Source organism: Phyllobates terribilis, unplaced genomic scaffold, assembly GCF_046119375.1.
Source record: "Phyllobates terribilis strain yellow unplaced genomic scaffold, ASM4611937v1 Scaffold_2__4_contigs__length_985480577, whole genome shotgun sequence".
NCBI classification, from domain to species: domain Eukaryota; kingdom Metazoa; phylum Chordata; class Amphibia; order Anura; family Dendrobatidae; genus Phyllobates; species Phyllobates terribilis.
The window spans coordinates 931,520,900-931,546,386 of NW_027362762.1; the positions used below are offsets into that span (position 1 = coordinate 931,520,900).

The 25,487-nt window shown below is 47.0% G+C and overlaps 1 protein-coding gene across 5 annotated transcripts in view; it reads left to right on the plus strand.

Annotated features, from left to right (window-relative positions):
* The window catches only part of GRIK1 (glutamate ionotropic receptor kainate type subunit 1), a 481,071-nt gene that overhangs the window by 397,592 nt on the left and 57,992 nt on the right, over window positions 1-25,487 (plus strand). For 4 of the 5 annotated variants that reach the window (XM_073668326.1, XM_073668329.1, XM_073668325.1 and 1 more), the window contains one exon: window positions 11,115-11,332. In XM_073668326.1, coding sequence (XP_073524427.1) covers window positions 11,115-11,332 — 218 coding nt within the window. Of the gene's footprint in view, window positions 1-11,114; window positions 11,333-25,487 lie in introns of those variants that run through there. The other variant, XR_012302847.1, reaches the window with a different exon arrangement.

The following is a 25,487-nucleotide window of genomic DNA, read 5'->3' on the forward strand; positions in this document are numbered from 1 at the left end:
GTGGTAAATGGAACAATGAATCCTGCCATCTAAAGAAATGAGGAAGAAAATTTTCCAGCTTCTTATTATAGTCCAAAAAATTTATTGAAGATAGATTTTAAAAACAGATTCCAGAATCATATTCCATCAACCAGACCAACGCTTTTCGAACGCGGAACTTGCGCTCTTTGTCTTTGTCTTGTCTTGACTCGCTGGAGTCTTGACAAAGAACGCAAGTTCCGCGTTCGAAAAGTGTTGCTCTGGTTGATGGAATATGATTCTGGAATCTGTTTTTAAAATCTATCTTCAATAAATTTTTTGGACTATAGTACGAAGCTGGAACATTTTCCTCCTCATTTCTTTGGATACTTCACAAGTGGTTTCTCGTTTCTGTGCTTTGGGATGCCTGAGCCCAGGTGAGCTGGTGAACTCCTTCACATTATATGCGAATTCTGCTGTCTACCAATAAATCCTGAAGGAAAATGTCCAGCCATCTGTTCATGACCTCAAGCAGAAGAGCACTTGGGTTATGCAGCAAGAAAATGATCCAAAACACACCAGCAAGTCCACCTTGGCTTAAGAAAAACAAAATTAAGACTTTGGAGTGGCCTAGTCAAAGTCCTGACCTTAATCCAATTGAGATGCTGTGGCATGACCTTAAAAAGGCAGTTCATGCTCGGAAACCCTCCAATGTGGCTGAATTACAACAATTTTGCAAAGATGAGTGTCCAAAATTCCTCCAGAGCGTTGTAAAAGACTCATTGCCAATTATCGCAAATACTTGACTGCAGTTGTTGCTGCTAAAGGCCCAACCAGTTATTAGGTTTAGAGGGCAATCACTTTATCACACAGGGCCCTGTAGATTTGGATTTCTTTTTTCCTTAATAAGAAAGACCTTCATTTAAAAACTGCATTTTGCGTTTACTTGTGTTATCTTTGTCTAATATTTAAATTTGTTTTGTGATCTGAAACATTTAAGTGTGACAAACATACGAAAGAATAAGAAATCAGGAAGGGGGCAAACACATTTTCACACCACTGTATATGTATCTACAGTATCTCTTTTCATAGATTTATAATAGATAGAAATATAGATATGAAATATAGAAATGAAATAGATACACAGATATAAGAAAGGTTGTTAAATGGATGAATGAATAGATTTTAGATAGTCACACATGTGGTCAGAATTGTTGCCCACAATGGTCACTGAAATAACTTGAAAGTGACCAAAGTAATTTTTGAATGTAAATGTACTAAATATCAACTAATGAGTATCAGTCTTTGCTTTTGAATTTTGGTTCAACAGAAAAAAAAAAAAAAAAAAAAGTAATGGAAATTGCCTGGACAAAGATGATGGTACCCCTAGAATAGATTGAAAATAAGTTGACCATAGAGACTTGTTAAACTAAGGTGTGTCCTGTAATTGGCATCACAGGTGTCTACAAACTTGTAATCAGTCAATTGCCTATTTAGAGGGTCAAAAGTAGTCACTGTTCTGTTTGGGATCATGGTGTGTAGCACACTGAGCATGGACCAAACAAAGAGAGAGTTGTCTCAGGAGATTATAAAGAATATTATAGACAGCCATGTGAGAGGTAAAGACTATTAGACCATCTCCAAACTGCTGCATGTTCCTGTTACTACAGTTGCACATGTTATTCAGAAGTTTCACGTCTAGTGGACTGTAGCCGACCTCACTGGATGTGACCACAAGAGGAAAACTGATGACAAATTGAAGAGACGTATAATGCGAATGGTGATCAAAGAACCCAGAACAACTTTCAAATTAGAGGTGAACTCTAGTGATGAGCGAGCATGCTCATTTAACCCTTTAACCAAGCATGCTCGGGTGCTTACCGAGTAGCTTCGGCATGCTCATATATTATGTTCGAGTCCCTGCGTCTTCATGATTTACGGCTGTAAGACAGTCTCAACACATGTGAGGTTTCTCTAACAAACAGGCAGTCCCTGCATGTGTTGAGACTGTCTAACAGCCGTAAATCATGCAGACGCAGGAACTCGAACATAATATACGAGCGAGCACACCGAAGATACTCGGATAGCACCCGAGCGTGCTTGGTTAAAGGGTTAAAAAAGCATGCTCACACATCACTAGTGAACTCCCAAGGTAAAGGTTCATCAGTGCCAGATCGTATCGTCTATCGCTGTCTTGGTTGAAGTGGACTTCCTGGAAGATAACCGAGGAGGAATCCATGGAAGATAACCGAGGAGGAAACCACTGTTGAAAGCAAATCATAAAAAAGCCAGACTAATTTTCCAAAATGCATATTGACAAGTCACAAAGCTTCTGATAGAATGTCCTTTAGACGCTTTTTGGCAAATGAGATCAACTGTATCTTCACAGATGCAAAAGTGAAGTCTACAAAGAAAAGACCATTGTACCTACTGTGAATCATGGTGGAGGCTCGGTTATGTTTTGGGACGGCTTTGCTGCATCTGGCACAGAGGGTCTTGAAAATCTGTGCAGGGTACAATGAAACCTCAAGATTATCAAGACATTATGGAGCGAAATGTGTTGCCCAGTGTCAGAATGCTCTGTCTAGTCACAGGTCATGCGTCCTCCAACGAGATAATGACCTAAAACACAGCTAAAACATCAAAGAATGGTAGGAGCAAAGCATCGGACTCTACTGCAGTGGCTTCTAGGAGCCCTGATGTAACTCCTATTGAACATGTGTGGAAGGAGCAGAGACCTGCAGTCTGGAGAAGGCACCTTCACACCTGAGACTGCAGCAGCAGTTTACATACGAGGAGTGGCCAAAATACCCGTGCATGAGGGCAGAAGTCTCGTTGAGAGTTACAGAAATAGTTTTTTTTTGCAGTGATTGATTTAAAAGGTTGTGCAACAAAATATTAAGTTACGGGTACCATCATTTTTTCTTTCTGTTGAAGGAAAATGAAAAAGCAAAGTCTGATTCTCATTATTGATATTCAATACATTTAAATAGAAAATTATTTTTGTCAGTTTCAACTTATTCCAGAGACCATTGTGGGTTTTTCTTACTTTAACAGAAGAGATCAACAATTTTCTCCACATGTGAAGATAGACACAGATAATGGACTGTACATTTATGTCCATAGGGGCAGAGAACATAGAAAATGAAAAATCAGTATTCAGTTTTACTTTTTATTAAAGATAATATAATTCTGAGCTGAGCACGGTGCGCAGTATACGGCTGAGCTGAGCATGGAGCGCAGTATACAGCTGAGCTGAGCACGGAGCGCAGTATACGGCTGAGCTGAGCACGGTGAGCAGTATACAGCTGAGCTGAGCACGGTGCGCAGTATACGGCTGAGCTGAGCATGGAGCGCAGTATACGGCTGAGCTGAGCACGGAGCGCAGTATACGGCTGAGCTGAGCACGGTGAGCAGTATACAGCTGAGCTGAGCACGGTGCGCAGTATACGGCTGAGCTGAGCATGGAGCGCAGTATTCGGCTGAGCTGAGCACGGAGCGCAGTATACGGCTGAGCTGAGCACGGTGAGCAGTATACAGCTGAGCTGAGCACGGTGCGCAGTATACGGCTGAGCTGAGCATGGAGCGCAGTATACAGCTGAGCTGAGCACGGAGCGCAGTATACGGCTGAGCTGAGCATGGAGCGCAGTATACGGCTGAGCTGAGCACGGTGCGCAGTATACGGCTGAGCTGAGCACGGTGCGCAGTATACGGCTGAGCTGAGCACGGAGCGCAGTATATCGCTGAGCTGAGCACGGTGCGCAGTATACGGCTGAGCTGAGCATGGAGCGCAGTATACGGCTGAGCTGAGCACGGTGCGCAGTATACGGCTGAGCTGAGCACGGAGCGCAGTATATCGCTGAGCTGAGCACGGAGCGCAGTATACGGCTGAGCTGAGCATGGAGCGCAGTATACGGCTGAGCTGAGCACGGTGCGCAGTATACGGCTGAGCTGAGCACGGAGCGCAGTATATCGCTGAGCTGAGCACGGAGCGCAGTATACGGCTGAGCTGAGCATGGAGCGCAGTATACGGCTGAGCTGAGCACGGTGAGCAGTATACGGCTGAGCTGAGCACGATACGCAGTATACGGCTGAGCTGAGCACGGAGCGCAGTATACTGCTGAGCTGAGCACGGTGCGCAGTATACGGCTGAGCTGAGCACGGAGCGCAGTATACGGCTGAGCTGAGCACGGTACGCAGTATACGGCTGAGCTGAGCACGGAGCGCAGTATACGGCTGAGCTGAGCACGGTGCGCAGTATACGGCTGAGCTGAGCACGGAGCGCAGTATACAGCTGAGCTGAGCACGGTGCGCAGTATACGGCTGAGCTGAGCACGGTGCGCAGTATACGGCTGAGCACGGTGCGCAGTATACGGCTGAGCTGAGCACGGAGCGCAGTATATGGCTGAGCTGAGCACGGTGCGCAGTATATGGCTGAGCTGAGCACGGTACGCAGTATACGGCTGAGCTGAGCACGGAGCGCAGTATACGGCTGAGCTGAGCACGGTGCGCAGTATACGGCTGAGCTGAGCACGGAGCGCAGTATACGGCTGAGCTGAGCACGGTACGCAGTATACGGCTGAGCTGAGCACGGTGCGCAGTATACTGCTGAGCTGAGCACGGTGCGCAGTATACGGCTGAGCTGAGCACGGAGCGCAGTATACGGCTGAGCTGAGCACGGTACGCAGTATACGGCTGAGCTGAGCACGGAGCGCAGTATACGGCTGAGCTGAGCACGGTGCGCAGTATACGGCTGAGCTGAGCACGGAGCGCAGTATACAGCTGAGCTGAGCACGGTGCGCAGTATACGGCTGAGCACGGTGCGCAGTATACGGTGCGCAGTATACGGCTGAGCTGAGCACGGAGCGCAATATATGGCTGAGCTGAGCACGGTGCGCAGTATATGGCTGAGCTGAGCACGGTACGCAGTATACGGCTGAGCTGAGCACGGTGCGCAGTATACGGCTGAGCTGAGCACGGAGCGCAGTATACGGCTGAGCTGAGCACGGTACGCAGTATACGGCTGAGCTGAGCACGGTGCGCAGTATACGGCTGAGCTGAGCACGGAGCGCAGTATACGGCTGAGCTGAGCACGGTGCGCAGTATACGGCTGAGCTGAGCACGGTGCGCAGTATACGGCCGAACTGAGCACGCTGCGCAGTATACGGCTGAGCTGAGCACGGTGCGCAGTATACGGCTGAGCTGAGTACGGTGCGCAGTATACGGCTGAGCTGAGCACGGTGCGCAGTATATGGCTGAGCTGAGCACTGTGCGCAGTATACGGCTGAGCTGAGCACGGTGCGCAGTATACGGCTGAGCACGGAGCGCAGTATACGGCCGAGCTGAGCACGGAGCGCAGTATACGTCCGAGCTGAGCACGGAGCGCAGTATACGGTCGAGCTGAGCACGGAGCGCAGTATACAGCCGAGCTGAGCACGGAGCGCAGTATATGGCTGAGCTGAGCACGGTGCGCAGTATATGGCTGAGCTGAGCACGGTGCGCAGTATATGGCTGAGCTGAGCACTGTGCGCAGTATACGGCTGAGCTGAGCACGGTGCGCAGTATACGGCTGAGCACGGAGCGCAGTATACGGCCGAGCTGAGCACGGAGCGCAGTATACGGCCGAGCTGAGCACGGAGCGCAGTATACGGCCGAGCTGAGCACGGAGCGCAGTATACGGTCGAGCTGAGCACGGAGCGCAGTATACGGCCGAGCTGAGCACGGAGCGCAGTATACACCTGAGTGGATATAACATGTCTGCAGCGCTCTCCTCCATCACTATGTCAGGAAGCACAGTGCGGAGCCTTATAGTGGTTCTGTAGTGAGGGGGGCACCAAAAAGCATTTCCCCTCTCATTCAGCACCGATAATTAGATGTCTGTCTGATAATTGCTCTGCGTTGTGTTCTCGGCTTCCTTCCTCTGATTTCTCAGGGACATGACTGACGCGCTCTAGATAAAAGTGCCAATTAGCAGAGACAATGACAGATAGGAGCCCATCGGGCCCATGAGATGCCTCGAGTGCTACGTGGTGAGCACTTTTCAGTGTCACATAAATATGGCCGTGCAGATCAGACCCGCAGACGATTAATGAGCCTGTGAGACGCTCTGCGCCGAGATCACACCGGGGAAGCTGCCATAATTGAATAATGCCACTTCCTTCAAGTGTAAACATGCTCAGGCTGGTAGCGGGCATGGTGACGGGCATGAGGATCCATCACACACAAGAACCAGAGCACATAGTCATAATAAAGCTCTTCATCATGAGGAGAAGCTCGGCCCGGCGTCATCCACCCCTGCCTCATGCCACACAAGATCCGGAAGGATCCCATAGATACCACTTACAGATCTTATAGGGCAGGACCACAACATGGGTCCCAGAGATCATCGAGGACTTTAGAGGAAGCCATGTGGTAACCAGGACATTGTAAGGTGACCTCAGTGATGGAGGCGACCTGGTCTACCCATAAAATGGAGATTCACTTACAACATAAATCTTTTTCTCGTCTGTTATAGTTAGATGTAGAAATGTGTGAGATGAAATGATGATAGATGGATCAAGAGATAGATAAGAGATGGATAGATTATTATTATTATTAAATATTTATATAGCGCCATTAGGTTCCATGGCGCTTTACAAGTGTAGGGGAGACAGGGACACGAACATGAATCATCAGACGAGGCGCACTGGTACAGTCATGGCCAAAAGTTTTGAGAATGACACAAAAATTATATTTTCACATGATCTGCTAGCCTCTGGTTTTTATTAGTGTTTGTCTGATGTTTATATCACATACAGAAATATAATTGCAGTCATATTATGAGTACCAATAGGTTATATTGACAGTTAGAATGAGTTAATGCAGCAAGTCAATATTTGCAGTGTTGCCCCTTCTTCTTCAAGACCTCTGTAATTCTCCCTGGCATGCTCTCAATCAACTTTTGGACCAAATCCTGACTGATAGCAGTCCATTCTTGCATAATCAATGCTTGGATTTTGCCAGAATTTGTTCGTTTTTGTTAGTCCACCCGTCTCTTGATGATTGACCACAAGTTCTCAATGGGATTAAGATCTGGGGAGTTTCCAGGCCATGGACCCAAAATCTCTATGTTTTGTTCCATGAGCCATTTAGTTATCACCTTTGCTTTATGGCAAGGTGCTCCATCATGCTGGAAAAGGCATTGTTGGGCGCCAAATTGCTCTTGGACGGTTGGGAGAAGTTGCTCTTGGAGGACATTCTGGTACCATTCTTTATTCATGGCTGTGTTTTTAGGCAAGACTGAGAGTGAGCCGATTCCCTTGGCTGAGAAGCAACCCCACACATGAATGGTTTCAGGATGCTTTACAGTTGGCATGAGACAAGACTGGTGGTAGCGCTCACCTCTTCTTCTCCGAATAAGCTGTTTTCCAGATGTCCCAAACAATCGAAAAGGGGATTCATCAGAGAAAATGACTTTGCCCCAGTCCCCAGCAGTCCACTCCCTGTACCTTTTGCAGAATATCAGTCGGTCCCTGATGTTTTTTCTGGAGAGAAGTGGCTTCTTTGCTGCCCTCCTTGAAACTTGCCCTTGCTCAAAGAGTCTCCGCCTCACAGTGCGTGCAGAAGCACTCACACCAGCCTGCTGCCATTCCTGAGCAAGCTCGGCACTGCTGGTAGTCCGATCCCGCAGCTGAAACAGTTTTAAGATACGGTCCTGGCGCTTGCTGGTCTTTCTTGGGCGCCCTGGAGCCTTTTTGACAACAGTGGAAGCTCTCTCCTTGAAGTTCTTGATGATGCGATAAATTGTTGACTGAGGTGCAATCTTTGATACCAAGAACCAGCCTCCTTTTAAAGTGTCCAGTGATGTCATTCTTACTTAATCATGACTGATTGATCGCCAGCCCTGTCCTCATCAACACCCACACCTGTGTTAATGGATCAATCACTAAAACTATGTTAGCTGCTCCTTTTATGGCAGGACTGCAATGATGTTGAAATGTGTTTTGGGGGATAAACTTCATTTTCTGGGCAAATATTGACTTTGCAAGTACAGTAATTGCTGTTAAGCTGATCACTCTTTGACATTCAGGAGTATATGCAAATTGCCCTTACAAAAAATGAAGCAGTAAACTTTGGAAAAATTACTATTTGTCTCATTCTCAATACTTTTGGCCATGACTGTACAGTAGGGCAGGGGTCCTGTCCACGAGGGCTCACAGTCTATAGGGGGTGGGTGGGGAGAGAGGAGAGGGTGAGATGGTGTAGCGGATGGGTCTCAGCGTGGGCTGTAGGCCTGAAGGAAGAGGTGGGTCTTTAGGTTTTTCTTGAAGGTTCCCAGGGTGGGGGAGTGTCGGATGTGATGGGGGAGACAGTTCCAGAGTATGGATAGAGGGAGAGAAGAGCTGTATGGAAGAAAGAAAGAAATGAGATTTAGAAAAATCCGATTATAAAATAGATGGATATTACGATTTATAAAAATAAGAAGAGGCAGCGCTCCATTAATAGTCAAAAAGTGTGGACTGTATTAGCCCATGTGGCGAGGTGTCGGTCCTTTTTCAAGCTTGTGAGAGGTTCTGTGAAACGTCGCCACATGGGCTAATACAGTCCACACTTTTTGTCTATTAATGGAGCACGGCCTCTACTTATTTTATATATCTCACGGATTATAGGATTGTCAGTCCAGGAGGCGCCGGGTTTTTTTTTTTTTTTTTGCATTTTGTGCTGCTTAATTTTTTCAATTAGATATTAAGATAGATAATGAGACAGACAGATAGATAGATATGAGATAGATAGATAGATAGATAGATAGATAGATATCCAAGAAAAAGAATGGAGGCAGCACTCAATTTGATGAAAAAATTGTCTTTTAATAGCCCATGTGGATGTGGGCTATTAAAAGACAATTTTTTCATCAATTTGTGTGCTGCCTCCATTCTTTTTCTTGGATATTCAAAGGACTGGTGTGTACCTGGGGGGCTTTGCAGCTTTTTTCAAAAAAATCCTTTTCTTGTGCTGCTTTGGATCTATTTTTTTTAGATAGATAGCTAGATAGATAGCAAAAAAATTAGGGGTACTTTATTGAGCCATCTAAAATGCATTTGAGATGGATCAATAAAGTACCTCTAACTTTTACACACTTATTTGGTGTAGTACCTGCCTTCTTTATAAGATAGATAGATAATGGTATTTATATATTTGCTAACAGCCGAACTACAAAACAATTTGGCTTTTATGCAAAATTAGCTCAAAAGTGAACAGTACTAGATGGTTTGGGACGATTTAGCTTTGAGGCATTGCAGTGCTAGTAAATATAGTTACATAGATAGATGGATAATAGATATAGATAGATGCATGAAGGAAATACAATATATTCTGTAGACCTTTGTAGGACCTCCATGTCCATCACACGGGCGCTCCTCACCCTATGAGGAGGCCATTACTTGTCGATGGGGCACAGCCGATGCCTCCTCCAGAGCAGACTGATGGCTCCTCCAGAGCAGACAGATGGCTCCTCCAGAGCAGGCCGATGGCTCCTCCAGAGCAGACAGATGGCTCCTCCAGAGCAGACTGATGGCTCCTCCAGAGCAGGCCGATGGCTCCTCCAGAGCAGGCCGATGGCTCCTCCAGAGCAGACTGATGGCTCCTCCAGAGCAGGCCGATGGCTCCTCCAGAGCAGGCCGATGGCTCCTCCAGAGCAGGCCGATGGCTCCTCCAGAGCAGGCCGATGGCTCCTCCAGAGCAGGCCGATGGCTCCTCCAGAGCAGACTGATAGCTCCTCCAGAGCAGGCCGATGGCTCCTCCAGAGCAGGCCAATGGCTCCTGTAGAGCAGATTGATGGCTCCTCCAGAGCAGGGCGATGGCTCCTCCAGAGCAGACTGATGGCTCCTCCAGAGCAGACCGATGGCTCCTCCAGAGCAGGCCAATGGCTCCTGTAGAGCAGGCCGATGGCTCCTCCAGAGCAGGCCGATGGCTCCTCCAGAGCAGGCTGATGGCTCCTCCATAGCAGGCCGATGGCTCCTCCAGAGCAGGCCGATGGCTCCTCCAGAGCAGGCCGATGGCTCCTCCAGAGCAGGCCGATGGCTCCTCAAGAGCAGGCCGATGGCTCCTGTAGAGTAGACCGATGGCTGCTCCAGAGCAAGCCGATGGCTGCTCCAGAGCAAGCCGATGGCTCCTCCAGAGCAGGCCGATGGCTCCTGTAGAGCAGACCGATGGCTCCTGTAGAGCAGACTGATGGCTCCTCCAGAGCAGGCCGATGGCTCCTCCAGAGCAGGCCGATGGCTCCTCCAGAGCAGGCCGATGGCTCCTCTAGAGCAGGCCGATGGCTCCTTCAGAGCAGGCCGATGGCTCCTCCAGAGCAGACCGATGGCTCCTTCAGAGCAGGCCGATGGCTCCTCCAGAGCAGGCCGATGGCTCCTGTAGAGTAGACCGATGGCTGCTCCAGAGCAAGCCGATGGCTCCTTCAGAGCAGGCCGATGGCTCCTCCAGAGCAGGCCGATGGCTCCTTCAGAGCAGGCCGATGGCTCCTCCAGAGCAGACCGATGGCTCCTTCAGAGCAGGCCGATGGCTCCTCCAGAGCAGGCCGATGGCTCCTTCAGAGCAGGCCGATGGCTCCTTCAGAGCAGGCCGATGGCTCCTCCAGAGCAGGCCGATGGCTCCTTCAGAGCAGACCTTCCTCTAGATGATTAATCTCGGCAGCACAACTCATTCAGTTTAGTTTTCTGTTATTCTCAGCTCACGAGACAGATGACCGATTCAGCCAAAAAAGTGAACACAATGGTAATATCTATAAGGAATATCAATATTGTGATAGATCTAAAAATATATAAAATGACATAAACACCTACAACAGCACGGAGCATAAAGTACAGAATAACACGCAGGTCTTATAATAGCAGGGCACAGCCCGCCTCTTTACAGGTCACAGCCAATAAGAGGTCAGCTCTCATCTTATAAGCAGGTGTAGAAAACTCAACACTGCTCTGTGATTGGCTGCTTTGGCCTAATGTGCTTTTTGACTATAATAATAAGTGTTATAATATAACTGATAGGGTTAAATAAAGAAATCTAAAGATTAAATAGAAAGGGGCTACGAACATTGCAGCCAGGTAGTGTGTAAACTGGTATTATGTGTGTTCCTTTAAGTCGTGCCTTATAACAGCTGCTGTGTCTCACAACAGGATCAGAGCTAATGCCCAAAGCCCTTTCCACCAGAATAGTTGGAGGTATTTGGTGGTTTTTTACCCTGATCATCATCTCTTCTTACACTGCAAACTTGGCGGCTTTCCTAACGGTGGAGAGAATGGAGTCCCCCATTGATTCTGCAGATGACTTGGCCAAACAAACCAAGATCGAGTACGGGGCCGTCAGAGACGGGTCCACCATGACCTTCTTTAAGGTAAGGAGCGTTGATCTCTTTAGTGTTGGGGGAAGAGGGGCACAATAAGACCATGTTCATACAACGCGGATCAGAAAATAAGAACTGAAATTTGGGGTTTACAGCAAAATCTAATGGACAATAGAAACCTGTAGTCTGGGGAAGGTATAGTGGGCAAGCTCTGTGATGTACGCACAGTGTAGGAAGGGGGGAAGGTGAGCTGTGACATCACCTATTGTGAATGGTGGATCCTGTGTATCTACTGTATATATAGGTGTTATCAGTCATTATACAGGAGGAGGAGGAGGTGAGCTGTGACATCACCGATTGTGAATGGTGGATCCTGTGTTATCTACTGTATACAGAGGTGTTATCAGTCATTATACAGGAGGAGGAGGTGAGCTGTGACATCACCTATTGTGAATGGTGGATCCTGTGTTATCTACTGTATATAGAGGTGTTATCAGTCATTGTACAGGAGGAGGAGGTGAGCTGTGACATTACCTATTGTGAATGGTGGATCCTTGTTATCTACTGTATATAGAGGTGTTATTAGTCATTGTACAGGAGGAGGAGGAGGTGAGCTGTGACCTCACCTATTGTGCATGGCGGATCCTGTGTTATCTACCATATATAGAGGTGTTATCAGTCATTGTACAGGAGGAGGTGAGCTGTGACATCACCTATTGTGAATGGTGGATCCTGTGTTATCTACTGTATATAGAGGTGTTATCAGTCATTGTACAGGAGGAGGAGGTGAGCTGTGATATCACCTATTGTGAATGGTGGATCCTGTGTTATCTACTGTATATAGAGGTGTTATCAGTCATTGTACAGCATGAGGAGGTGAGCTGTGATATCACCTATTGTGAATGGTTGATCAAGTGTTATCTACTGTATATAGAGGTGTTATCAGTCATTGTACAGGAGGAGTAGGAGGTGAGCTGTGACATCACCTGTAGTGAATGGTGGATCCTGTGTTATCTACTGTGTATAGAGGTATTATCAGTCATTATACAGGAGGAGGAGGTGAGCTGTGACATCACCTATTGTGAATGGTGGATTCCATGTTATCTATTCATTGGTATCCGAAGTGATCTCTGCAGAACAGGAAGTTTCATCCTATTGTGAGGCAGAAAATGAAAACTGAAAATTTTAGGACTACTTTTAAATATTGATAACAACATAGAAAATGAGAAAAAAACACTATCTCTTTAACTATTTTTAACATAAAAACCTGCTGTTGGCAATAGCTAACTTTCTGAAGATACACTGCCAATTAAAGAGGACCTTTTACATCTAATGAAATATAATGAAATAGTGGCTGCAAAGCTGAGTAAAACAGAGTTTTTACTTTTTAATTTCTCATTTCCATTGCAGAGATATTAGCTTGTAAAGTTTATATGCTAATTTTTGCTAAAATCAAGTGGGGGTTAGCAGAGATTCTTCTCTGGGGGTGTGTACTTTTTCCCCTGAATGACGCTGATCAATCCTAATCCAGAGGCATCATGTAGGGGAGAAAAACAAAATGCCCATAGAGAATGTCAGACCCTATTTGCATTTTGTCTTCCCTCCTTCTCCACAAGCCTTAGACCATAGTCTTTAGTCCTTATCTGGGTAGTAGCCTTCTGCAGCAGAAACCTCCCCCTCCTGCTTTGTTTGGAATAGGAAATCAGCCAAACCAAGCAGCACCTAAGTCATTCTGCCTTCACTAGAAAAGGGACATTAGACTGAAAAATAATCCTATCAGGTAATCGAGTTCTAATAGGCTTTGAGCTGCTATTTCTTTATTTACTAGATGGTGGTCCGATTCTAACGCATCGGGTATTCTAGCATATGTCTCCCGACCCTCCTTTATAATGCCCCATGCAGGAAGTCACATCCCCCGTATATAATACCCAATGCAGGATGTCACATCCCCCGCATATAATACCCAATGAAGGATGTCACATCCCCCGCATATAATGCCCCATGCAGGAAGTCACATCCCCCATATATAATGCCCCATGCAGGATGTCACCTCTCCCCCATATAATGCCCCATGCAGGATGTGACCTCTCCCCCCCATATAATGCCCCATGCAGGATGTCACCTCTCCCCCATATAATGCCCCATGTAGGATGTCACCTCTCCCCCATATAATGCCCCATGTAGGATGTCACCTCTCCCCCATATAATGCCCCATGCAGGATGTGACCTCTCCCCCATATAATGCCCCATGCAGGATGTGACCTCTCCCCCCCATATAATGCCCCATGTAGGATGTCACCTCTCCCCCATATAATGCCCAATGCAGGATGTGACCTCTCCCCCCATATAATGCCCCATGCAGGATGTGACCTCTCCCCCATATAATGCCCCATGTAGGATGTCACCTCTCCCCCATATAATGCCCAATGCAGGATGTCACCTCTCCCCCATATAATGCCCCATGCAGGATGTCACCTCTCCCCCATATAATGCCCCATGTAGGATGTCACCTCTCCCCCATATAATGCCCAATGCAGGATGTGACCTCTCCCCCATATAATGCCCCATGCAGGATGTGACCTCTCCCCCCCATATAATGCCCCATGTAGGATGTCACCTCTCCCCCATATAATGCCCCATGCAGGATGTGACCTCTCCCCCATATAATGCCCCATGTAGGATGTCACCTCTCCCCCATATAATGCCCCATGCAGGATGTGACCTCTCCCCCCCATATAATGCCCCATGTAGGATGTCACCTCTCCCCCATATAATGCCCCATGCAGGATGTGACCTCTCCCCCATATAATGCCCCATGTAGGATGTCACCTCTCCCCCATATAATGCCCCATGCAGGATGTCACCTCTCCCCCATATAATGCCCCATGCAGGATGTGACCTCTCCCCCCCATATAATGCCCCATGCAGGATGTGACCTCTCCCCCATATAATGCCCCATGCAGGATGTGACCTCTCCCCCCCATATAATGCCCCATGTAGGATGTCACCTCTCCCCCATATAATGCCCCATGCAGGATGTGACCTCTCCCCCATATAATGCCCCATGTAGGATGTCACCTCTCCCCCATATAATGCCCCATGCAGGATGTCACCTGTCCCCCATATAATGCCCCATGCAGGATGTGACCTCTCCCCCCCATATAATGCCCCATGCAGGATGTCACCTCTCCCCCATATAATGCCCCATGTAGGATGTCACCTCTCCCCCATATAATGCCCAATGCAGGATGTGACCTCTCCCCCCATATAATGCCTTATGCAGGATGTCACCTCTCCCCCATATAATGCCCCATGTAGGATGTCACCTCTCCCCCATATAATGCTCCATGCAGGATGTGACCTCTTCCCCCATATAATGCCCCATGCAGGAAGTCACCTCTCCCCCCATATAATGCCCCATGCAGGATGTGACCTCTCCCCCCATATAATGCCCCATGCAGGATGTCACCACTCCCCCCTATATAATACCCCATGTAGGATGTCACCTCTCCCCCATATAATGCCCCATGTAGGATGTGACCTCTCCCCCCATATACTGCCCCATGTAGGATGTGACCTCTCCCCCCATATAATGCCCCATGCAGGATGTCACCTCTCCCCCATATAATGCCCCATGCAGGATGTCACCTCTCCCCCATATAATGCCCCATGCAGGATGTGACCTCTCCCCCCATGTAATGCCCCATGCAGGATGTCACCTCTCCCCCATATAATGCCCCATGTAGGATGTCACCTCTCCCCCATATAATGCTCCATGCAGGATGTGACCTCTCCCCCCATATAATGTCCCATGCAGGATGTCACCTCTCCCCCATATAATGCCCCATGCAGGATGTCACCTCTCCCCCCATATAATGCCCCATGTAGGATGTCACCTCTCCCCCCATATAATGCCCCATGTAGGATGTCACCTCTCCCCCATATAATGGCCCATGTAGGATGTCACCTCTCCCCCCCATATAATGTCCCATGCAGGAAGTCACCTCTCCCCCCATATAATGCCCCATGTAGGATGTCACCTCTCCCCCCCATATCATGCCCCATGTAGGATGTCACCTCTCCCCCCCATACAATGCCCCATGTAGGATGTCACCTCTCCCCCCATATAATGCCCCATGTAGGATGTCACCTCTCCCCCCCATATAATGCCCCATGTGGGATGTCACCTCTCCCCCCATATAATGCCCCATGCAGGATGTGACCTCTCCCCCCATATAATGCCCCATGCAGGATGTCACCTCCCCCCCATATAATGCCCCATGTAGGATGTCACCTCTCCCTCATATAATGCCCCATGCAGGATGTGACCTCTCCCCCCATATAATGCCCCATGCAGGATGTCACCTCTCCCCCATATAATGCCGCATGTAGGATGTCACCTCTCCCCCATATAATGCCCCATGTAGGATGTCACCTCTCCCCCATATAATGCTCCATGCAGGATGTGACCTCTCCCCCCATATAATGTCCCATGCAGGATGTCACCTCTCCCCCATATAATGCCCCATGCAGGATGTCACCTCTCCCCCCCATATAATGCCCCATGTAGGATGTCACCTCTCCCCCCATATAATGCCCCATGCAGGATGTCACCTCTCCCCCCTATATAATACCCCATGTAGGATGTCACCTCTCCCCCATATAATGCCCCATGTAGGATGTGACCTCTCCCCCCATATACTGCCCCATGTAGGATGTGACCTCTCCCCCCATATAATGCCCCATGCAGGATGTCACCTCTCCCCCATATAATGCCCCATGCAGGATGTCACCTCTCCCCCATATAATGCCCCATGCAGGATGTGACCTCTCCCCCCATGTAATGCCCCATGCAGGATGTCACCTCTCCCCCATATAATGCCCCATGTAGGATGTCACCTCTCCCCCATATAATGCTCCATGCAGGATGTCACCTCTCCCCCATATAATGCCCCATGCAGGATGTCACCTCTCCCCCCATATAATGCCCCATGTAGGATGTCACTTCTCCCCCCATATAATGCCCCATGTAGGATGTCACTTCTCCCCCCATATAATGCCCCATGTAGGATGTCACCTCTCCCCCATATAATGCCCCATGCAGGATGTCACCTCTCCCCCCATATAATGCCCCATGTAGGATGTCACTTCTCCCCCCATATAATGCCCCATGTAGGATGTCACCTCTCCCCCCCATATAATGCCCCATGCAGGAAGTCACCTCTCCCCCCCATATAATGCCCCATGTAGGATGTCACCTCTCCCCCCATATAATGCCCCATGCAGGAAGTCACCTCTCCCCCATATCATGCCCCATGTAGGATGTCACCTCTCCCCCCATATAATGCCCCATGCAGGAAGTCACCTCTCCCCCCCATATAATGTCCCATGCAGGATGTGACCTCTCCCCCCATATAATGCCCCATGTAGGATGTCACCTCTCCCCCCATATAATGCCCCATGTAGGATGTCACCTCTCCCCCCATATAATGCCCCATGCAGGAAGTCGCCTCTCCCCCATATCATGCCCCATGTAGGATGTTACCTCTCCCCCCATATCATGCCCCATGTAGGATGTTACCTCTCCCCCCATATAATGCCCCATGCAGGAAGTCACCTCTCCCCCCCCATATAATGCCCCATGCAGGATGTCACCTCTCCCCCATATAATGCCCCATGCAGGATGTCACCTCTCACCCATATAATGCCCCATGTAGGATGTCACCTCTCCCCCATATAATGCCCCATGCAGGAAGTCATATCCCTTGTATATCCATCCCCCCCATAGTGCCCCATGCAGGTCCCCTATGGCCCCATACAAAAAATAAAAAAATCCAATACTCACCTCTCTTCTCAGCTGCTTCTCTGGACTCCAGCGTAGCCCGCATGTTGACGCTGTGCGCTGTGACCGGTCAGGAGAGAGCGCGGTGTAAAGACATCACCGCGCCCTCTGACCTGAGACGTCACAGAGCATCAGCGGAAGACACAGGAGCTGCTGCGGAGGCATGGGGAGGGGTAAGTATGACGCCGGGGTCCTGATCGAGCGGGGGGAGGGACGAGAGGAGAGGGGAGAGGAGGGGAGGGGAGAGGAGGGGAGGGGTAAGTATTACTCCGGGTGCCGGGGTCCTGATCGAGCAGGGGGAGGGACGGGAGGAGAGGGGAGGGGAGGGGCGTCACACTTGTCCTTGGGAGATAAGCGGCCGTAGCCGCTGATCTCCCGACGATAGCCGCATGTAGGTCAGCGGCGCCTGTGGTCGGGGGACTTATGCTGCGAGTAGCCGGCTGCATCTCCCGGCTGCATCGCCGCTGACCTCCGTGCCGCACATGAGCCGCTAACGGCCGCCATGTTTTTCAGAAATGCCGCATCGCTGATTGGCCGCGGCCGGACCAATCAGCTACCCGGGATTTCCAGGACAGACAGACAGACAGACAGACGGGATAAAACAATTATATAGTAGATTACTTGGTGCTGTAGTGATTATTTTTGTATTTATGGATTTTGATACAGTATTTTTGAACCTAGATTAGAAATTTAAGTGCACCGATAAATTACATACATTGCAACATAATTAAAGTCAATTTCTATCTTGCATTTTTTACTATCAATACTCCCTGAATACTTTATTAATTAAATATTTATTGCTATATCTTTATAGGGGGTCAGAGTTCCAAATTCCCTAATTATCCATTGTGATAAACAATAATATGTATAATATATTATATATATAATTTGAAGCCTACTGTGTACTCTTTATACATTGCACTCAATAGAAAACCAGTATGCAGAAAGCTGTTATGCTCCCTCTAGTGGTGACCGCAGGAAACCAGAGTTCTACCACAGATACCGATTTGGTACTCTGTTAAAGCAAGGCTGTGTTCACTTCTACACCAGTAATCCTCTGGCTGGTATGCTTGGCATGGCAGGGACCTAGTAGGCCGAAGAGGTGCCACCGGACTAGAATTTCTGGTGCAGAAGTGAGCACGGTCCTAGATGCAATTTTAAGACCCAGGAGAGGGGGGACACAATCCTCTGTGTTAATGGAGGAGTAGTGAGCATGTGCGACTGCTGCTCCATTCACTGTCTCTTTGGCCGGGTTTGCCGAGCATATTTCACAGTCATATATGGGCCGCAATGTCCGGACTGACTGTGGGTCTCTTGACCCAAATTTACAGCCGTATATGAAGTTGTAAGTTCAGGTTGGCAGACCCATGAAACGTCTGTGCATTGTGGTCCGTATGCAGACCATGAAATACGGTCACCCTGCCTAAGATAGATGGTTGGACAAGCATTCACAAAGGGTAGTTTGAACCCAAATGTTCTCAGGAATCTGTGAGGGTCTCAGCAGTTGGGGGGGCTCAAGAACAGATGGGTATAATTTAGTATAACTTATTCATTAAAATATCTGCTTTTTCTGTGCTTATGAGTCCGGTGGGAGGAGTTACACACACAGATAGCTGTCAGTCACTGAGTAGGACCGCCCACTGGACTCCTAAGCCTTAAGGAATATCAGGATTTAAATCAATAAAATACAAGTTATACTGAAACTTTTACAACAAAACTATATATCAATCTGCTCAGCTCTTCCTGCTCGATATCACGCAGCCTACATCCTAGGGACATTTACAGGTTCCCTTTAACTCAAAGTCTTTGAAAGGGATTCGGAGAAGGAAAATACAACTCCGAACACCATAAGGATCGTTAAGAAGAACTATCCGTAATACATTTTTGACCTTTTTAGATAAAACAGAACCTTTTGACCTGTTATAGCCATGCTTATAAATAGAGGATGTACTTGTTAAACTGCTCATTTATTTAAAGTGGATGACTAATGCCGTCCCCCTCATCCATTAGGACCGTAAAACATCATGTTAGATATTCCCTCCTTCCTTTTTTTTAACATTTCCTCTTGAAAATCCACATTAATTGCAATGCACCAGAACAAATCCAGGTTATAAAAATGTCATTGTTCCTTCGCTTTGGTTCCTAAGAAACCAGTGAACTCTCGTTAATATTCCAGTTTGCTTTAAATTAGTGTTAATTGAAGAATTCTTGGTTAGATAATTGAGGAGATGTTGGGAGACAAGAGCAGGTGTATGCGCGCATAACTTGTGCCGGAGATGGGATTTGTTCTGATCTGTTCGGGTTAAGCAATCTAATTTTTGAGTTTGTACTAAAAAGGTTTTAATTTTACTTTGGTGGCTTGTTTTGCTCAGATTGATTAAGTCAATCAGGAGCTTGTACCAGGCAGAAAGAATTATCAGCAGATTATAATGACTCCCGCAGCATGACAAAAAGAGTTCTAATATTATGTATGAAAAAAAGTAAATTAATCCCTATGTCCAACCAACACGGAGACCTGCAGGGGCTTTATCGTTAGGCATTGCACATTCACCTAGAATTTTGGGATGTATTTCCATAATCGGGTCACTGTCTCTCACAAAATCAGCACACTCGTCTTCTACTGTCATCACTCATATGATCGATTTGAATTAAAGTTTTGATTTTATGTAATATATATATATATATATATATATATATATATATATATATATACATATACACAGTGGGGGGGGGTATTTAGTCAGCCACCAATTGTGCAAGTTCTCCCACTTAAAAAGATGAGAGGCCTGTAATTGACATCATAGGTAGACCTCAACTATGAGAGACAAAATGAGAAAACAAATCCTGAAAATTACATTGTCTGATTTGGAAAGAATTTTTTTTTCAAATTTTGGTGGAAAATAAGTATTTGGTCAATTACAAAAGTTCATCCCAATACTTTGTTATATATCCTTTGTTGGCAATGACAGAGGTCAAACATTTTCTGTAAGTCTTCACAAGGTTGGCACACACTGTTGCTGGTATGTTGGCCCATTCCTCCATGCAGATCTCCTCTAGAGCAGTGATGTTTTGGGGCTGTCGCTGGGCAACGCGGACTTTCAACTCCCTCCAAAGGTTTTCTATAGGGTTTAGATCTGGAGATTGGCTAGACCACTCCAGGACCTTGAAATGCTTCTTACAATGCCACTCCTTCATTGCCCTGGCTGTGTGCTTGGGATCATTATCATGCTGAAAGACCCAGCCACGTTTCATCTTCAATGCCCTTGCTGATGGAAGGAGGTTTGCACTCAAAATCTTACGATACACAGCCCCATTCATTCTTTCATGTACGGATCAGTTGTCCTGGTCCCCTGGCAGAGAAACAGCCCCAAAGCATGATGTTGCCACCCCCATGCTTCACAGTAGGTATGGTGTTCTTTGGATGCAACTCAGCATTCTTTCTCCTCCAAACACGACAAGTTGTGTTTCTACCAAACAGTTCCACTTTGGTTTCATCTGACCATATGACATTCTCCCAATACTCTTCTGGATCATCCAAATGCTCTCTAGCAAACTTCAGACGGGCCCGGACATGTAATGGCTTAAGCAGGGGGACATGTCTGGCACTGCAGGATCTGAGTCCCTGGCGGCGTAGTGTGTTACTGGTGGTAGTCTGTGCTGCAGGTCATTCACTAGGTCCCCCCGTGTGGTTCTGGGATGTTTGCTCACCGTTCTTGAGATCATTTAGACCCCACGTGGTGGAATCTTGTGTGGAGATCCAGATCAAGGGAGACTATCAGTGGTCTTGTATGTTTTCCTTTTTCTAATTATTGCTCCCACAGTTGATTTCTTCACACCAAGCTGCTAGCCTATTGCAGATTCAGTCTTCCCAGCCTGGTGCAGGGCTACAATTTTGTTTCTGGTGTCCTTCGACAGCTCTTTGGTCTTCACCATAGTGGAGTTTGGAGTGTGACTGTTTGAGGTTGCGGACAGGTGTCTTTTATACTGATAACACGTTCAAACAGGTGCCAGTGCTACAGGTAATGAGTGGAGGACAGAGGAGCCTCTTAAAGAAGAAGTTACAGGTCTGTGAGAGCCAGAAAGCTTACTTGTTTGTAATTGACCAAATACTTATTTTCCACCAAAATTTGAAAAAAAATTCTTTCCAAATCAGGCAATGTGATTTTCAGGATTTGTTTTCTCATTTTGTCTCTCATAGTTGAGGTCGACCTATGATGTCAATTATAGGCTTCTCTCATCTTTTTAAGTGGGAGAACTTGCACAATTGGTGGCTGACTAAATACTCCCCCCCCACTGTGTGTGTATGTATATAGTTGTGCTCAAAAGTTTACATACCCCAGCAGAATTTTTCCTTTCTTGGCCTTGTTTCAGAGAATATGAATGGTGACAAAAAACTTTTTCTCCACTCATGGTTATTGGTTGGGTGAAGCCATTTATTGTCAAACTACTGTGTTTTCTCTTTGTAAATCTTATTGACAAGCAAAAACATCCAAATGACCCTGATCAAAAGTTCACATACCCCATTCTTAATACCGTGTATTGCCCCCTCTAACATCAATGACAGCTTGAAGTCTTTTGTGGTAGTTGTGGATGAGGTTCTTTATTTTCTCAGATGGTAAAGCTGCCCATTGTTCTTGGCGAAAAGCCTCCAGTTCCTGTAAATTCCTGGGCTGTCTAACATGAACTGCGCGCTTGAGATCTCCCCAGAGTGGCTCAATGATATCGAGGTCAGGAGACTGAGATGACCACTCCAGAACCTTCACTTTGTTCTGCTGTAGCCAATAACAGGTCGACTTGGCCTTGTGTTTTGGATCGTTGTCATGTTGGAATGTCCAAGAAAGTCCCATGCGCATCTTCCGGGCTGATGAGTGCAAATTTGCCTCCAGTATTAGCTGATAAGGTGCTGCATTCATCTTTCCTTCAACTTTTACCAAGTTTCCTGTGCCTTTGTAGCTCACACATCCCCAAAACATCAGCGATCCACCTCCGGGCTTTACTGTAGGAATGGTGTTCCTTTCATCATAGACCTTGTTGACCTCTCTCCAAATGTAACATTTATGGTTGTGGCCAAAAAGTTCAAGTTTGGTCTCATCACTCCAAATTACCTTGTACCAGAACTTTTGAGGCCTGTCTCTGTGCTGTTTGGTGTATTGTAGGTGAGATACTTTGTGGCATTTGCGCAGTAATGGCTTTCATCTTGCAACACAACCATGCAGCCCATTTTTCTTTTGCCTCCTTATTGTGCATCTTGAAAAAGCCACACTGATAGTTTTCAAAGAGTCCTGAATTTCAGCTGATGTTATTTGTGGGTTTTTCTTTGCATCCTGAACAATTTTCCTGACAGTTGTTGCCGAAATTTTTGTTAGTCTACACCATGGTTTGGTTTTTACAGAACCCCTGATTTTCCATTTGTTAATCACAGTTTGAATGCTGCTGACTAGCATTAGCAATTCCTTGGATATCTTTTTGTATCCCTTTCCTGTGTTATACAGTTCAACTACCTTTTCCCGTAGATCCGTTGACAATTCTTTTGCTTTCCCCATGACTCGCAATCCAGAAACGTCAGTGGCTGGATGAAAGATGCAAGAGTATGTCTGGATCCCAGAAACTCACTCAGCTTTTATGCACACACGCTGATTACTAGCAAACAGGTTACAGGTGAGGATGTTACCTTTAGTAGCCATTCAAACCCATTTGTGTCAAATTCTGAGCATGTTATTAGGCCAAAATCACCAGGATATGTGAACATTTGATCAGGATCATTTGGATGTTTTCGGTTGTCATTAAGATTTAAAAAGAGAAAACACAGTAGTTTGACAATAAATGGCGTCACCCAACTAATAACCACGAGTGGAGAAAAAGTTTCTTTGTTATCATTCATATTCTCTGAAACAAGGCCAAGGAAGGAAAAATTCTGCAGGGGTATGTAAACTTTTGAGCACAACAGTGTGTGTGTGTATGTGTATATATATATATATATATATATATATATATATATACACTGCTCAAAAAATAAAGGGAACACTTAAACAACAGAATAAAACTCCAAGTAAATCAAACTTCTGTGAAATCAAACTGTCCACTTAGGAAGCAACACTGATTGACAATCAATTTCACATGCTGTTGTGCAAATGGAATAGACAATAGATGGAAATTATTGGCAATTATCAAGACACCCTCAATAAAGGAGTAGTTCTGCAGGTGGGGACCACAGACCACATCTCAGTACCAATGCTTTCTGGCTGATGTTTTGGTCACTTTTGAATGTTGGTTGTGCTTTCACACTCGTGGTAGCATGAGACGGACTCTACAACCCACAGAAGTTGCTCAGGTATTGCAGCTCATCCAGGATGGCACATCAATGCGAGCTGTGGCAAGAAGGTTTGCTGTGTCCGTCAGCGTAGTGTCCAGAGGCTGGAGGCTCTACCAGGAGACAGGCCAGTCCACCAGGAGACGTGGAGGGGGCCGTAGGAGGGCAACAACCCAGCAGCAGGACCGTTACCTCCGCCTTTGTGCAAGGAGGAACAGGAGGAGCACTGCCAGAGTCCTGCAAAATGACCTCCAGCAGGCCACAAATGTGCATGTGTCTGCACAAACGGTTAGAAACTGATTCCATGAGGGTGGTATGAGGGCCGACATTTGTGATCACAACCCAACACCGTGAAGGACGCTTGGCATTTGCCACAGAACACCAGGATTGGCAAAGTCGCCACTGGCACCCTGTGCTCTTCACAGATGAAAGCAGGTTCACACTGAGCACATGTGACTGACGTGACAGAGTCTGGAGACGCCGTGGAGAGCGATCTGCTGCCTGCAACATCCTTCAGCATGACCGGTTTGGCAGTGGTTCAGTAATGGTGTGGGGTGACATTTCTATCGAGGGCCACACAGCCCTCCATGTGCTCGCCAGAGGTAGCCTGACTGCCATTAGGTACCGAGATGAGATCCTCAGACCCCTTGTGAGACCATATGCTGGTGCGGTTGGCCCTGGGTTCCTCCTAATGCAGGACAATGCCAGACCTCATGTGGCTGGAGTGTGTCACCAGTTCCTGCAAGATGAAGGCATTGAAGCTATGGACTGGCTCGCCCGTTCCCCAGACCTGAATCCGATTGAGCACATCTGGGACATCATATCTCGCTCCATCCACCAACGTCACGTTGCACCACAGACTGTCCAGGAGTTGGCGAATGCTTTAGTCCAGATCTGAGAGGAGATCCCACAGGAGACCATCCACAACCTCATCAGGAGCATGCCCAGGCGTTGTAGGGAGGTCATACAGGCACGTGGAGGCCACACACAATACTGAGCCTCATTTTGACTTGTTTTAAGGACATTACATCAAAGTTGGATCAGCCTGTAGTGTGTTTTTACACTTTAATTTTGGGGGTGACTCCAAATCCAGGCCTCCATTGGTTAATAAGTGTGATTTCCATTGATGATTTTTGTGTGATTTTGTTGTCAGCACATTCAACTTTGCGCAGAACAAAGTATTCAATGAGAATATTTCATTCATTCAGATCTAGGATGTGTTATTTGAGTGGTCCCTTTATTTTTTTGAGCAGTGTGTGTATATACAGTACAGACCAAAAGTTTGGACACACCTTCTCATTTAAAGATTTTTCTGTATTTTCTTGACTATGAAAATTGTACATTCACACTGAAGGCATCAAAACTATGAATTAACACATGTGGAATTATATACTTAACAAAAAAGTGTGAAACAACTGAAAATATGTCTTATATTCTAGGTTCTTCAAAATAGCCACCTTTTGCTTTGATGACTGCTTTGCACACTCTTGGCATTCTCTTGATGAGCTTCAAGAGGTAGTCACCGGAAATGGTCTTCCAACAATTTTGAAGGAGTTCCCAGAGATGCTTAGCACTTGTTGGCCCTTTTGCCTTCACTCTGCGGTCCAGCTCACCCCAAACCATCTCAATTGGGTTCAGGTCTGGTGACTGTGGAGGCCAGGTCATCTGGCGTAGCACCCTATCACTCTCCCTCTTGGTCAAATAGCCCTTACACAGCCTGGAGGTGTGTTTGGGGTCACTGTCCTGTTGAAAAATAAAAGATGGTCCAACTAAATGCAAACCGGATGGAATAGCATGCCGCTGCAAGATGCTGTGGTAGCCATGCTGGTTCAGTATGCCTTCAATTTTGAATAAATCCCCAACAGTGTCACCAGCAAAGCACCCCTACACCATCACACCTCCTTCTCCATGCTTCACGGTGGGAACCAGGCATGTAGAGTCCATCCGTTCACCTTTTCTGCGTCGCACAAAGACACCGTGGTTGGAACCAAATATCTCAAATTTGGACTCATTAGACCAAAGCACAGATTTCCACTGGTCTAATGTCCATTCCT